General features: G+C 35.7%; 1 protein-coding gene across 1 annotated transcript in view; it reads right to left on the minus strand.

Moving 5' to 3' along the window:
• Positions 1–218: 218 nt before the first annotated feature.
• The window catches only part of ADGRL4 (adhesion G protein-coupled receptor L4), a 136,490-nt gene continuing 119,762 nt past the window's right edge, over positions 219–16,946 (minus strand). Inside the window, exons 14-16 of the mRNA XM_072648833.1 lie at positions 3,014–3,105; positions 627–795; positions 219–323 (exon numbers count right to left, since the gene is read on the minus strand). Of these exons, the coding sequence (XP_072504934.1) occupies positions 261–323; positions 627–795; positions 3,014–3,105 (324 nt within the window). The 3' untranslated portion in view covers positions 219–260. The remainder of the gene's footprint in view (positions 324–626; positions 796–3,013; positions 3,106–16,946) is intronic.

Consider the following 16,946-nt stretch of genomic DNA (forward strand, 5'->3'; position numbering starts at 1 on the left):
CTCTCCCCACTCATTTGGTCTGTTATTTTTGACACCAATTTACAATGACTCGTAGGAATGTATAGAGTAGCTGTAAAGGGTAGAATATGTTGACTTGCATATTTCATGACAATCCTTATCCTGTAGATGACATGACTCAATTGAAGTCTGATTGTCCAGTAGGTCACTTGGCATTTTTACAATACTATGTTTTGATAATTAATAACATTTAAGTCTGGTTTTTCTCTTTATGCCTGTATTGAGTTGGAATGTCCTTTTATTTACCGTAAGCAGCCAGAACAGCAAGGAACATTTTTGAATAATCTATAGTATTCTTCCTGAATCTGGAAAAAAATAAAGACAGACAAAAGACACAATATATTACTTTTACAGAATTCCATGAATTCCATCATAGCAAGTTTCCAAAGTCTCTTATACTGATTATCAAATCAAGAGTTAGAAGACTATCATGCTGAGATGCTTAAATATCCATGTATGAAACTTTCTTTCCAGAAGCAATCAGTAAAAATGGTGATGAGATTCAGTGTCTTTAGGAACTGAAGGTCAAAAGGAATGGATTCTTTTCTGAAAGGTATGAGTCTTTTGAATAACAAACATGAGATACTGAATGAAGGTGAAACACTTACTTTTCTAGACAAAACACAAAGAAATATGAAGATGAACATCCCCTGGAAAGCATTGCTGATTGTGAAGAGGTATGCTGTCACAACTGATGCATGTACAACATGGAGAACCCCAAAGATCCAGGTGGTTCCAAGAAGGAAGAGCAGGGCCAGAGCTCCCCGTGCACATGACCTAAATGATATTTATAACAATACAAAGGAGTCTTCAGCACATTGCTTGACACTCTGTAGTTTTCCATGATCATACTATGGAAAATTCACAAGCCTAACAATCTTCTTCTTAAACAAAGACTGAAAATAATTCTAAATTATGAAAATAGAAATCTTACTGTAGTTACATGGGGTGGCCTTTAGGGTGTGCTGCTGTACTGTTGCAAGAACTTTTAGCTGAAAGCAGGCTATGTACAGCATTAAAAAAGTGGATAATTTTTTTTTTTTAAAGAGACTTTCTTAATCTGAAAATGTTTTCCCCCCTTTCCCCTTCTGGTATACTGCAGACCAATATGATTTGATTTTAAATCTACTGTTCATGTAATTCCCAAAGGTAAAACATATATCTGTTATGAAGTATTTCCCCCAAGAAACCTTGAAAAATGTGCTGTGTGCTCATAGGTCAGTCCATGTGCACAACATCAAAAGAATTTTCTGGCTTCCTTTCAGATACGATATAGAAGAAGGTGCAGGATATAAAACTAGATTTTCTTCTTTTTGATCTTACAACACAAATGCCTCTCAATTCTTCCAGGGTCAGAGTACTGATGTCTCTATGTTAGAGCATACAGTATGTTTGTGTATATATATCACAAACATATAATATATGTGAATGTGTGTATAATACACATGGGTGTGTGTGTGTGTGTGTGTGTGTGTATGTATACACATTTTGACAAAGAAAGAACTGCCTATGACTTTTGGTGAAATATTATACAGCCTTTTTCACTGACTATACTGATGACTTTCATTGCCTTGAAAATGAAGTAACTAATGATTGCTTTCCCATTCATTCTTAGTCCAATCACTCCTTAGTATGGAAGATCTTTTAGCCCTGTTCCTTAGAAAATGAATCATTTTCAACTTCATTAAAACCAGCTCCCTCCATGAGACTGTGGAGGGGAAGGAAAAACAGAAAGTCATCAATCACACAATAGCTAAATCCTAACTATAAATCTGGTGCAACACATGGAAACTGCAGGAGTGTTTCTAAGCAACACAAACACTACGTTGTTTTCAATGTTCCCTATTGTACACTTCAGCTTTCCCTGCACAAATGGTTTTCAAGGTCTCAATAAATCAGTTTTAAGGAGAGAGCTGATGGAGAAAATCATGGTAACATGCAAACTAGGACCAATTCTCCACCTCCTCCAAAATGTCTTTAAATGATTTTGTCCTTCTTAGAAGGAAAAGTACTAAGAAATGGCCTTTGCTTTTCTGAGTACAAGTCCTATCACTTTTTACATAATAATTACTGATATTTGTATAGTATGAGCCATGGTCCTGATCTTCTAAGAAGTCAAGAAAGGCCCCTAGCATGTTGGGAAGACCCTCTGTGGCCAACTTGTTTGAGGATATAGAGAATGATACAAAAATGCTTGGATGGTTTGAGATCTGCATGCTCAATGAAGACACACATCAGTGACATTATTGGTTCACTGGAGTAGTTGAGTATGTGGTACATCAGGGTTGGCTAAGCACCACTTAGTATAGTAATAATAACCATAAAAATTATCATTTTATGTAGGGCTTACTATTTGCCAGACACTGCTAAGAACTTTACAAGTATTATTAACTCATATGTACTCTCAATAGTTCTTGGAGGTAGGTGCAATGGTCATTATCCCCACTTTCATCTTGAAGAAACTGAGACAAACAGACTTGCTCAGGGTCACTATAGCTAGTTAGTGTCTGAAGCTGGATTCTAACTCAAGTCTTCCTGACTTCAGGACCAGCACTCTCTACTTTGCTACCTAGATGACTCTAGAATGTAAGTTCCTTTAGATCACTGACTTTTTTGTTGCTGTCTATATCTTGTATATAGTAAGCATTAATAAATAATTAGTTAATGAATTATGATCTCATTTGAACCTCACCACAATCCTGTGACTTTACCAATTAGGAAAATGGCTTTGACAGATTAAATGTCTTATCTAGTGTCATGCAGCTAATATGTGAGGCAGAATTTGAACTCAGAACTTCCTGACTCCAAGTCTCATATCCTATTTTACCAAGATAGCTTATCTATGGTGATTATAATGTTAAAAAATATATCAAATGGTGTTGCAAAATAATGATGATGAAATTACTATTTTCTGAGTACTTCAGTCATAGATTGTAGTATAGATTAATTCAGGGTCTACTTTGTCAAAGAAAGGAGACTTAGAAGAAAAACTTACCTTATATTTTCATAACAACTAACTTCTGGTTTTAGCATAGCAGTGTGTCGAAAAACTTTGTAGATGATCACCCCAAAAGCCAGCAGATTAACCTGGGAGAAACATATTAATTTCAATTGACAGTGAAATAATTCTGAATGTTATGATTAGAGGCACAGTGAGGAAAATGGGAAAAGAGGTAAAGATTTCACATTGTAAGAAGCCTAGAGACATCATAGCAGTTTTATATCTTAGAAAAGCAAAATCCTCTAATAGACATGAGTCAACAAATCTGTAACTAGACCTAATCTTAACATTATCGCCAGAAATGTTTATTGATTTCTTTTTTCGGTAAATCTCTCCTATTCCCAGTGTAGATTATTTTAAGCAAATGCCAAAAAGGCTCTTCAGATTTCCCACTATCATACATATTGATCAGGGCATATCAACTGTTGCCAGCAACGTCAAAAGCTCACTGTACATGGAGGTCATTTTGGGTGTGGAAAGCATTGGGAATAATTTTGAAAACAATTTTGATAGATTTTTTACTGAATGACATGGGTTATATTTTTACAAGAGTTTCCATGAAGAATGCCATTAATGACTTTTCTGAAAACATTAGTTATTCTCCATTGAAATAGACAAGGGGTATCTAAAAGAAAATTGGAACTTTTAGAAAATAATGATCAATTACACCACACGTAGTGAAACACCAAACAAATTTGTTTAATTGAATTAAAAACCATTGCTATGTTTCGTCAGATTTCATGAAGTGTCCTACCATTCATTCTCTTCTAGATTAATCTCACATTACTGATGACTGGAGTTTATATTCTTTCCTACATTTTTGTGTCAAAATCTCTTCATATATTTGGGAGGCATTTTTTTTTCTATAAGGTATTCAGATTCTATTAATGTATGCTTATAATTTAATTCTTTGCATTTGGTATCATGAACTAAATATACGTGTATCTTTTCTATCATTTTTATTTTCAATTTTTTTTGAAAAAGGATAACAATTATTATCTGCTTGGAGGATGAAAGTCCCTGTCATTATTTGTCTTTGTAAATTTTTAGAAATTAGTTCAGCTTATATTATAGGGGGTGGGTGTCTGACAAAAGGCAAACTTTGTTTTAATTATGTACTTATCCCTATATGAAATAACTCAAGTCCAAATGAACATAGCGATCTCAAAGTGTAGAGGCAAGAGTCTTAGATGGGAGTTAACAAGATATTTGGGTTCTTATCCTAGATCTTTCACTCATTCACTTTGAGAGATATTGGACTAAGCCCCAAATTTCTCTCATCTTTAATTTCCTCAATTATGAAATGAGAGTATTACACTGGAAAGCTTCTATGGTTCCTCCCAGCTCTGTGATAAAAAAACAAAACATTGAGATAATTCATATTTAAATCAATATTCTTTTGTTAAATAGTTCGTGCTTAAAATCATATTAATACTTTGTATTTGTTTAGCATTTCCAAGGTTTTAATTCACTTTGATGCAAATTTCCCAATGTGAGTCTCATAACATCTTATGAAACTTACATACCTCAAAGGAAACAAACTGGCACCCAATTTCCAGATATCTTAATTAATAGCAATTACCATAATGCACCATTGAAAAGCCATGGTATCCTAATTCCTTATCTAGTGCTTTTTCTGACTACTACTCTTGCTTTGAATATGTTTTCCAATGGTTTTTAATTTTTGAAACTTTGATAGACAAAATGATAATTATCAATTAAATTTTAAACAAATCATAATGGGGATTTGTTAAGCTTCTGTTGTCTTTGTGTCTGCAACTAACTAATTGGAAGCCTCTTTTTTATGATCTGTTTTATGGGTTGTTGGAAATTTTATAAATTGTTCTGCATGCTACAACTTCAACCAAAGGGCAGGTTCAATATTTGCTAAAAAAAAATAGCAGGATAAGCACAAATAAAAGGAGTTAAAGAATTTTGTGTTGTTGCTTCTCTATGGGGTTGATCTTTGGAAGCAAAATCTTATGGGTATAATATAAGAAGAGGTTTAGGCTCTTCTATACTGGAAAATGCCCATTAATTCTAATTACTTCATTAATTAATTCCCTATCAGGAGGAAAGAAGACCTTTCATAATTGCAGAGGGGAGATAAAAATGATTTAAATAAATTTAGGTGACAGAGTATTCGAGTAGTCGTCATTCAGGTAACTATTATGACAAGCAATATTTTGCATGTAATAATTTCCAATGTCATAAAAATCCCTGACTATCCCAGGAACTCAATCTTTCTCATGGTATGGATTCCATCTCAGAATAATGTTTATTGCCTATACTCAAAATGGAGGGAAGGGCTAAGTTTCATTTAGAAGTTAGTGAAATGGAAAATGTAATTTTTTTTCACCAAGTTCACAATTTCCTGGAAATGTAAGGATCCTTGGAGCACATATGGATTCTAGGTTTTCACAATTCTAAAAGACTATAATTTCCTTCTAGTATCATCAATTAAGACAGCATAGATATTGTATAAGGCAAAATGCTCGAAAATCCCACATAAAATATGCTAGAAGTTACTTTTTATGTCTTGAAAATATTTTTGAGACATTCTAAGCTACATTGGTTATCTTGGTAAAAACAGAAGTTGGAAAATATGAAAATGTTCAAAACAGTTCCAAAGACACACACATTTTGTAATTTGCAGTATGTTCTAGCAACACTTCTCAAGTTTTGCTTCCAATATAGCTAGCTATAGGTTGGGGCGCGGAGAGAAAACTGTTGCTCTCACCACCATGGGTTCAGTGGAGTGCTCACTTGTTCGGGCTTTGCAGTCCTGTGCCATATGCTGGAATCGGGGAATGGGAAAATGCAGTGCTCCCAAGGGACAGCTAGGGCCTGGAAACTACATTTTCCAATACAGAGTGGGAAACTGTTCTTGTGTTCATAAAAACCAGGTGCTCCTGGGCAGTGGCAAACTAATTCTCATTTCACAAAGGACATCTTCGGATGTTTTTCTACATCTGCATATGTGCCCATGTTGAAAGCTTTTCTATATTGATGGTATTATCTATGATTGGGCCTAATCCAAAATTTACATTCATTTGCTTCTTGAATTCTTGGTGATGGGCTGTAAGCATATGGAACTTGTTACGTGGAGATATCATTATATACCTCTTAAGTCTGTAAATAGATTCAAGAAGGGTTTGGATAAATTCAGGGATAAGAAATCCACAATGACATATTAAAGGAATGTTAAGGTTATTTAGGGCATTTCCTTAACCTCTAGAGATCACAATGGGAAGTTCACATGCTCTCAGCCTAAAATCCCTTGGGGTCATTTTCATAGTGAACATTTTGGGATCTTGTCATGAGACCATACTGCTTGACATATTTATCAATGACTTGGTGAAGGGCACAGATGGGACTTTTACCAATGGCTTGGGTTAAAGGAATAGATGATATTCTCATCAAAGTTGAGGATGACACAAAGCTAAAACAGGTAGGAACAAAGGCTAGAGCACTGGGCTTAAAACAAATGACATAATTTAATTTGAATAAATTTGAAGTTTTGAACTTTGGTGTAAGGAATTGGCTTCATGAGTACACTACTGGGGAGACCTCTTTAGAGGGAAATTTGTCTGGGGAAAAACATCTGGGGGTTCTAGTGGTTTGCAAACTCAATAATTTAAATGTGAAATGACAATGGAAAAAAATGAATGTGGCCTTGGACTACAATAAGAAATACATAGCTACTAGGAATAAGGAAATAATAGTCTTTCTGTATTCTGTCCTGGTCAGACTAAATCCAGAGCAGGAGGTCTAATCTTTATTTTATGTCATGGATCCCTTTGGCAGTCTGGAGAAGCCTTTGGACCCCTTTTCAGTATAATATTTTAAAAAGCATTACATAAAATACACAGATTTATGAAGAAAAATAGTTACCAAAATATTTTTATAAAATCATGGACCTTAGGCTCTAAATCACTATTGATTAGAAAAATGCAAATTAAAACAACTCTGAGGTGTTACTTCACACCTGACAGGTTGGCTAATATGACAGAAAGAGAAAATGATAAATGCTGGAGAAGATATGGGAACACTAATGCATTGTTAGTGGAGTTGTGAACTGATTCATCCATTCTGGAGAACAATTTAGATCTATGTTCAAAGGGTTATAAAACTGTGTAACCTCCAAACCAGCCTTACCACCTCGAGATCTGTATCCTGAAGAGATTATAAAGAAGGGAAAAAGACTCAAATACACAGAAATATTTATAACACTTTTTGTGGTGACAGAAAATTGGAAATTGAAGGGATGTCTTCCAATTGAGGAATGGCTGAAAAAGCAGTATTATGAAAGTAATGGAATGTTATTATGCTATAAGAAATGATGAGCAAAGGGACTTCAGAAAAGCCTGGAAAGACTTACGTGAACTGATGGTGAGTGAAGTGAGCAGAGCCAGGAGACCACTGCACACAGTAACAACAACACCGCGCAATTAGCGCTTCTCAGTAATATAATGATCCAAGACAATTCCAAGACTCATGATGAAAAATACTATCCATATCCAGAGAACGAATTATGAAGTCTGAATGCAGATCAAACAATACTATTTTCACCTTTTTTTCTTTCTCATGGTTTCCCCCTTTTGTTCTGATTCTACTTTTGCAACATGACTAATGTGGAAATATGTTTAGCATAATTGTACATGTGTGACCTTATTTGTTGTCTTGGGGAGGGGAGTAGAGTGGGAGGAAGAAAAATTTGGAATTAAAAATCTTATAAAAACGAATGCCAAAAAATATCTTTACATGTAATTAGAAAAATAAAATACTATTAAGTGGAAAAAATGGTAATAAAAATCATGGATGCTAGGTTAAGAAGCCCTAATCTAGAATATTATTTTCAGTTCAGGGCCCTATATTTTGGAAGTACTGATAAGTTGAAGAATTTCCAGATGAAGTTAAACAGAAGTGGTGTTGTGCCCATATCCGATAAGAATTGGTTGGTTGATGGAACTAGGGATGTTTAGCCAGAAGGACTCAAGGGAAATCTGGTAATAGTCTTCAAGTACTTGAAAGTCTGTCATGTGAAAGAGGAATTAGATTTGTAATTGCTTGGCCCTAAAGGTCACAAATAGGTATAATTGCTGTAAAGAGATAGATTTAGGCTTGATTTCAGAGAAAACAAATCCTAACAACTAGCACTTTCCAAAAATGCATTAGGCCATCTCAAGAAGCAGTGGGTTCTTCCTCACTGGAGATATTCAGATGAAGATTGGATGATCGATCACTTGTGCATTCTATTAGGGATTCTTTTTCAGGCACAGGTTAGACTACTATGTTACAAAAGTCCCAGCCAACTCAGAAATTCGGTGCTTTGTTTGATTCTGTAATGTGACATTTTTTAATGCTTATGCTTACTTAGTGACTCCTGGAATGAAAGGGAAAAAATACCCTCCTTTGTGTGTGCTGCCCAATTCTAAATCTATGATGCTAGGATTCTATATAAATATTTTCTCCTAACCATGTTGAGTATGGTATAAGTTACATGCAGTTCCTAGTGCTTAATTTGAGCTAGTAAAATTTTTTACGCAATATAAAAGTTATAGATAATCTGAAAGCCACTATGGGTGAAGATGGTGAAGAGATCTGAACAAGATACAAATACAAGGGAAAGAGGAAATCAAAGTAAAGTAGACAAGAAGAATAAGAATCTACCTACAGATAGGAGGAGGGACAGCTATATAAATGACTTAGAATGGATGACTGTGGCAAGAGGAGAAAGAACAGGTAAAATCAGATTGAGGATATCAGGAGGAAGGTAAATCAGGCTATGGAATTTTTACAATCTGAGCTTTAGCACTCATTTTTCACGCACAGAGAAAATTCTAAAGGGAGAAAATGCATGAGAAAATTCTTGATCAGTCTTCTTCTAATGAAACAAAACAATAAAAAAAGTGAAAACTAGTTACTAGCATTTTAACATGTACGTAATGAGTATAGCTTTAAATTACAGATGATCTATGTATAAATTATCTAGCAACAGCAACCACATAAAATCCTTCCATTTATGATTTTATGTATTTTCCTCCAATAGTTTCTCTTCTTAGTGACCTGGAAGTCTCCAGTGACTTGACCGATAAAGTGACTAATTTTACTAGTTATTCATTCATTCTGTAATTCAGTGATTTATATCTCTAACTAGGTCTGTATTCAAGATGTGTCTATTTGTAGATCAGTAAATCAATATTTGTAGAATTAGAACCTGCTATGTACAAAAGGCAATCAAAAAAGTGTAAGTTATATCCCTGCTTTTAAGAGGCAGAGTTTGTTGAGGAGACAGTCTAGGACAGATGAAAAAATATAAAGAACTCATTGGTAATATGTTCATGAAGATTGATTGTAGTATTTAAAAGGGTTGAGTATATCTAATGGTTTCCTCCATGAGTAGGATGTAAACTTTTTGCAGGGAAGGCTATTATTATTGCATTATAGTCTTTAGTCCTTGGGTGGTGTTGCAGGCATAAAGTAAATATGGCACAGTTTCTGCCCTTAAGAAGCTTATCCTACTTATGAGGAAGAGCATTAGAGATGCTGAATCATGGAATGTATGATATCTCCCTTAATATCTTAGAAATAGGTAAAAGCAAGGGAGGGTCCCCACACATTGGGTGTATCCTCTGTGGCAATCATAAGGGAGGACATAGACAAGACCTACCCAGGATGAGCAGGCACTGAGGTGTTGCAATCTGCAATGTTGGAGGGATTACCAACAGTGATAAAATCATGGATCCATTTGAGATGCTGAGTATTTGAGGATTACCTCCAGAATCTAGTATAGTTCCTTGTACAAAGTGGGCACTTTGGGGGTACAAGGGTATGATCTCACATTGATTATTATATAAAATATATGTATATGTATATACTTAAATAGTGTGTGTTCATCCTTCATTGCCAAAGAAGACCATGCCATCAGAGAAATAATGACATGACTTGCACTTGACTTTGAAGGAAGGCTGTGCAGGTCACCAGCCTCACTTCTCCTCCAGAGCCATCTGAATCCAGTGACCTGATATTCATCAGCGTGACTGGAGATGACCCAGGATGAGGCAACTGGGGTTAAGTGACTTGCCCAAGGTCACACAGCTAGTGAGTGTCAAGTGTCTGAGGTGAGATTTGAACTCAGATCCTCCTGACTCCTGCACTGGTGCTCTATCCACTGCACCACCTAGCTGCCCCATATACTTATATATAGATATACACATACACATGTATACACACACATATATACTACCTCTGCTATAATATACAACCTATTACAATAGGTATTATTTATTTAAAGTGGTATGGTTTACAAAGTTCTTTAAAAAGTCTTCTAATTTGATCCTCCCAACAACCCTAGGAAGGAAATACTATTATTATTATTATTGTTGTTACTGTTATCTTATTGATGAAGAACCTGAAGAAAACAGAAGGTAAGAGACTTGCCCAAGGTCATACAGCTAGCAAGTGTCTAACATTGAATTTAAAAAGAGGTCTTCCTGACTACAGACAGAAAACCACCTCATTGCCTCTACAATTATTACTCTTGTCCCATTATTTTTATCCCATTATTTTACTGGAGGATTTAAAATACGCAGACTTAGTAATGAACACTGATTCACAATCAGTTTGTTTTGCAGTTCTTGGACCATCAATCCCTAAAGCTTTTTCAGGACTGTGAGTGGAGAATATGCACATCAGGTTGTGAAAAAGGAGAAAGAAACCCTCTGATATCCCCCTTCATGCCTTGCATTATAGGAAATACTGGAAATGGACACAGGGGTGACATTTACCTAGACCAAATAAACACACCACTTCTAAAAACAGAAAGTAAGTCATCATTCAATTTAGAAGTCTTTTGATTTTCTTTTATTCTAACTTCAGGGATATTTATTTACAGCCTGGAATATGTGCTCTCCTTTATGACACATATTCCTTGTAGAAGATCAGTGGTCACCCTATGTTGCTAGTTTCAGTGTATTAGAGTTTGTTTAGTGGCTATCTTTCTAGAACTGGAAAATTTAGCAAGAAGAGCTAGTGAAAAAGCAGGAGATAATTCTGAAAGATTTAGATATACAAGTCCTGATTCAGTCTGAGTGCCTCAAATTCAGACTTCAAAATGAATCCCCCCAAATCAGTCATTTTTCTTTTCTTAGTCTCATTCTCAATAATTGATGAAGCCATCTATATGCTGATGTCAGATCTTACCAAAAAGAATGAGAAAATTTCTCCTGCTGCTCCTTTAGATGCAAGCTTGAATTTTTTACATACATCAGATGGAATCTGGCTCCCTTGGAAATGTGTGATGTTCAGAATTGCTATATTTTCTCAACTACTCGTATTATCTCGAAATTAACCAGTTTACAATATCCCCAATTTTGTCAAGGGCAAAAGACATAGGTCACTGTGTCTGCTTGGACAAAGACATGCAGGAATTAGTGGTCTTTTCTTAACCAATGTGCTATTTTAGTTAGGGTACCATAGTGTTAAACAGTTAACAAGGCAACAGTTTAAACTTCCAATTTTTTAAAAAAAGTCTGCCATATTAATTGCACAGAATTGCTTACAACCTGGCAATCAAGCCGTCTCGGTTTTGTCTCCTGTATGATTTTTCTTATTATTTCCTCCCAACTGGCAGTACTTCTGTAAATGCTTTAGCTACAGCACTAGTCATGTAGAGCACTGGAAAGCTGGAGGGGGAGGGGGGGTGCGAGCAGCAAGAGACGCTAAAAATTAAATTAGAATAAAGAAATGCTCAGCAGTTGTACATGCGAGAGTTTGCAATTATAATTGCTCTGAAAAATCTCAATTATTTAAAATATGAATACTTGATAGCTAAATATATTTAAGGCCTTGTCTAAATAAGTATTAATTTTGTCACAAAATTATGCATTGCTATGAAAATTTAATAGAAAGTTCATAATTTATGCTCTAGATATAGCATATTTGGCGAGTATGTCAACGTCAACATTTCTGAACACATTCTCAAGAAGGCCTTTATTTATTTATTCATTTCTTTTGTAGGTTATGCCTATAATTTTATCTTAAAAAACCCCAAATGCTGGCACAAATCATAACCAACAAATGTTGTCCTGAAGAAAAATTAAAATCACTACCATAAGAAACTTAAACACTTACAATCTTTATCCATTTGGAAAGCTTTCATTCATGAAGCCATTCATTCATTCAACAAGCATTTATTAGTGACCAACTGTATGCAGAGCAGTGTGCTAAGTATCTGAAGGTCATACAAAGTTTGATGAAAAGTCATTCCCTCTCCTCACAAACATAGCTCAGGTACCCCTCCTACATTATCCTTTCCCTGATCCTTTCTGTGAAAAGGCTCTTACCTTTCCTTTGAAATTCTTTGAATAACTTTGCTGATACTTTCAACTTATTTGTATGTGTGTGTATGTATGTGTATATATTCATTTGTGTGTGTATATATATAGATATGCACATATCTATATATATATTTATAGAGTTTTCCTATAGTACAATATGACTTATCTGAAGGCAGGAGCTGCCCTGTATCTTCATCTCCCCTGTTAGCCTAGTGTACGTTGCACATTGTGGGGGAGAGTCAGAGGGAGGAGGGATTTCATTGATATAAGGTAGAAAATTACTGGTGAGTCAACTCCCTTTTATCAGTTAAGATTAGCAGCAGTTCTCTAGGAGGGCTGCATTGACTTACAAAAAGTCCCATAGCTAGTAGTACTGGAACCTGGGTAATTCTGCCTCAGAGGCTGGTCATTTATTTACTATGCCAGGCTTTATCTTACCTTGCATACAGGAAGTGTATCCTAAATGTTTGCCAACCTAAACTAAACTAACCCACGCAATAGGAGGCATTCAGATAAATTGATTTGGTATAACTGATATCAAAAGAATGCAGCAAGAGATAGGCTTTCATTAAAGAAGACAAGATGTCTTCCCAATGTTATATTCTTAAAATATGCAAGCAGGCAGCATAGGTCCCCGGGTCTTTAAGCTCTTGGGGAAAACACACTTATACCCACTAATAATAAATATACTTTTTGTGACATGCTGCACATTTAACACTCTGAAGTCTGCATCAAGTGTCATTTCTTGCTAGTTTCAATTCTCTATTTTTTATCTGATTGTAGATTAGTCATGCAAATTAAGGTGAAAAATAAAAATGTGAAATTTTGAAAAGATCAATTCAAGACCTAAAAAACCCTCAACAAGAATAAATGACCAAAAGATGCCAAAATAAATAAATAACAAAAGCATATCCCTTCTCTGATGAAACTTAGAGTATATCAGAGGATGGCTTGACTCTGCCTGAAGGGCTTCAGTCATGGTGCCAGCAATAGACTATCTCTGTTTTCCTGAGGACCAGTCTAGCTAAGTACACAGAAGTAAATCACAGTAAGATTGGCCACTTGGTGATAGATTCTGAAGATATAGAAATGCATAACAAATCACAATAACTAATGATATCTATAAAGAACTTCCACAAAATGGCCCTCAGTTCTGGGGAGCCCCTTTCTGTTTCTTTGGTAGAAGTGCCAGAAGCAAAAGATCAATGAAATATTTTGATATTGGCCTAGTTTGGTCATAGTTGGATGAGATTTCCCCCTATAATTCCATGATGACACAAGATCAACGTATCAATAAACATTAATCAAGCAAAATCATTGTAGTGAGTTCCAGGAGAGACAAAAAGTTTAGATAAACACATGGTTCCTTCCCTCATGTAGGTTACAGTATAGGTACTGGATATGACATGTATGCTTTGGGAAATGCTGAATCAAATTCACTACTGATTGAGCCCATTATGGTCTCAGACAATGTCATCAAAAGACATTTCAGGGAAGAGAATAGTTGCCTTCTTAGACATGAGTTTAAAGACAATTAGATATAGACCACAAAACATCTCAATTTCTACTAATGACTCATCATGGCTTATTAATTTTTGTAATTCATTAACTTCCACAAACCTTTTGGAATCTAGTGCTGTTTTCACTTTTTCCACCTCTTTTTTTCTTTTTAAAATGGAGGAATATTTTTTTTAGGGACAGAGTATTTGAAGGGTATATTACTCTAAAGTATATACTCCAAGGTGCTGTGATCTTTAGCTCAGAGATAACATTTGAGTTAAGGAAATATTCAAAGCCACAGCCCTTCTTTACCCATATCATAAGCTACCTAAAAAGTATTTAAAATTCATCACAACTTACATATTTCAATGAGAGGTTATTTATCATCAGCCTGTGCATGTAAGTAGACCACAATGAAAGGCATTAATCAACAGCAGACTTTCTTACTTAGAAAGGTATTCCCATAGGTTATATCTACAACTGACATATTATTTTTTTTTAATATAGCTAATCTTCTAATCTTAGGTATTAAACTACTGCTCAACCCTTATAGCTTTGTGGGATTAAAAAAATTTAGTAGCATTGACAATATAAAAATAACTTTAAATTCAACTCAGGAAATAATTGGAAAAAAAAGACAGCTAATAATGGGTCTAAATGAGGGATGTTGTGACCTAGTGGGCACACAAGAAATCTTGTAGGTTCATTCTTAAAAGTGTTTTGGTTTTGCAGATGGAAAGAACCACAGACTGATGGTAGGGCAGGAAGTAAAGGGGAAAGAGTGGACATATATTAAAAGTATTAAAAAGAAAAGTCATTTTCTATTTCACAATGAAGTAGATGGTGATGAAAAAACCTAGGAGATAAGATAAAAAACAGTGATAGATATTGACAAATGTGGAAGATATTTGATCAAGACCCAGTTTTGTACCTGAATTTCTAAGGAATAATCATAACTCAAGAGCAATTTTAATCATGACAGTTTCAGGCATCCAGACAGGACTGAAAAGATGGAGAAGGAGGAGAGCAATGAATCATTTTAAAACAGCATTTGAGACATCCTAAACCAATTGGCTTACACAAGGAGGCTGATCTATTTTGTAATGTTTAAAGAAGCCAATTTTATGATATGAAAAGTCATGATCAAAGCATTTTGTACCAAAAATACAAGAAATGATGCAAAATGGTATTTAGAATGAAAGTCAATACTAAACTGCATTAATTTTTCTGACTTCTAAAATGCTTTTATATTTATTTTCTAATTTTTGTCTTTATAATAACACTATGAGTTAGGCAGAACAAGTCTTGTTACTGTCATTTTACAAAAGAAAGCTCAGAGACAGATTAGGGAAGTTACTTCCTAAAGCTTATCAAGTGACATAGTGAAATAAATAGGGTTAGGGACAGGATTATTTAATTTATATTCCAGTGCCTTCTTTAGGTAACTCTTCTGTCAGAGATATAGTTGGCAATGATATTTAATTAGGTCCTATTAGTTAATAAAATAAATCAACAATCTTTTACTAGGTTCCCACTAAGAACTAGGTACAGGTCTAGGGTAGGAAAGATATTTCTAATGGATAAGCATATCGTAAGTACAGTTTAAGAGGGAAACTTTCAGGCATTTAGGAAATGGAGAAAGGGCATACTGGATGTTGACCTTATAATGTCAATACTTAGACCTTAGTATGACTATCTATGATCTTCAAAGGCTGACTAAAGGCAAGATCAAATTAGAAATTGTGTAAAAGGCATAAAACTGAGAAGAAAGAACAAATATTTTTTGTCTTGAGAAAATGAAAAAATCTCCGAGCAAAGAAAAAACCTCAGAAAGGAAGGTACAAAGCAAGAAAAGCACTTGTTCAGTACCCCGGCAGATGTAACCAGTGCTTTTCAAGGAAAATACAGAGGAAGACACAGTCCATTCAGCCAAGGAGTTTTCAACTGAGTCTGGCTGACATGTAGAGGAGTCTAAGGCAAAAGAGAAGTAACTCCCAGTCACTGCATATGGACCATTATCTGGGCTCATAGCTGAACATCCACACGAGGGAGAGTTGGGCTGCTTTGGATAACAGCACAGCTCTTTTAATGGGTCCAAGCTTCTCTCGGAAATAAAAGTTCATCGGTTAAATACCCATATTATTCCAGTGAGGCTGTATTGTAACTGTTTTGTCATTGTAGACAGACACAAGCACAGACTGAAACTAGGACAGGGAGCAAAAGTAATTCATCTGCCATTTAACAATGGAATATATGGCAAGTCATGGAGTCTCCAAAGAAATGCACTTGAGGAACACCTCTTGGGGAGTGAAGAGGTACTCAATGGACATAAAGAGATTTTAAAGAATTCCATAGGAGAAGCAGGATGAGGATGATGATGATATCTAGCATTTATATAGCACTTTATGGTTTACAAAGTATCATACTTATGTTATCTCATATAGGTAGGTACTGTTATCATTCTCATTTTACAAATAAAGAAACTGAGGCTACAAGATGTTAAGTGACTTGCCCCCAGGGTCACATAGCTAGTGTCTTGCCAAGCCTAGAGGCCTGTATTGGGCTACCCGAGTCTTTCCTACCTGTCCCAGGTCTTCGGCTGGCCACGCCGGATGCACATATGAGAGAAAGGACGTTCCAGAGTCGAACAGGGGTTGAGCTTTATTCCAGGGAATCGGTTACAAGTGCAGGGGAGTCTTCTTTCTTAGGAGGAAGAGGGGGAGATTTCCTAAGGAGGCTAAGCTTAAGGGATTGGAAGTAGAAGTACAAGCGGGGAGAGAGGGGGAGGGGAGAGAGGAAAGAAAAGAAGCGGAGCCCTACTTTTCTCTTTGGCTCCACACGTGCTAAGAGAGAGCTTTCTGGCTTCCTTAATCCTACTTAATCTTCAGCCACACAGTTTGCATCTCAATACCATGCTGTTAGGTAACTAGGTGTGCTCCAATCCGGGACGACCTCGAGGGCAGGGAGACTCCACCCATCAGGTATCTCCGGGGGAGAGGCGGAAATACCCGAGCTAGCCGAGCTAGCTCGGTCTGACCTTCTCGAACCCCCGCTGTTCATGGAGGGCCTCGTAAGACTCTAAGATT

The sequence above is a fragment of the Notamacropus eugenii genome, chromosome 2 (assembly GCF_028372415.1).
Source record: "Notamacropus eugenii isolate mMacEug1 chromosome 2, mMacEug1.pri_v2, whole genome shotgun sequence".
Taxonomy (NCBI): domain Eukaryota; kingdom Metazoa; phylum Chordata; class Mammalia; order Diprotodontia; family Macropodidae; genus Notamacropus; species Notamacropus eugenii.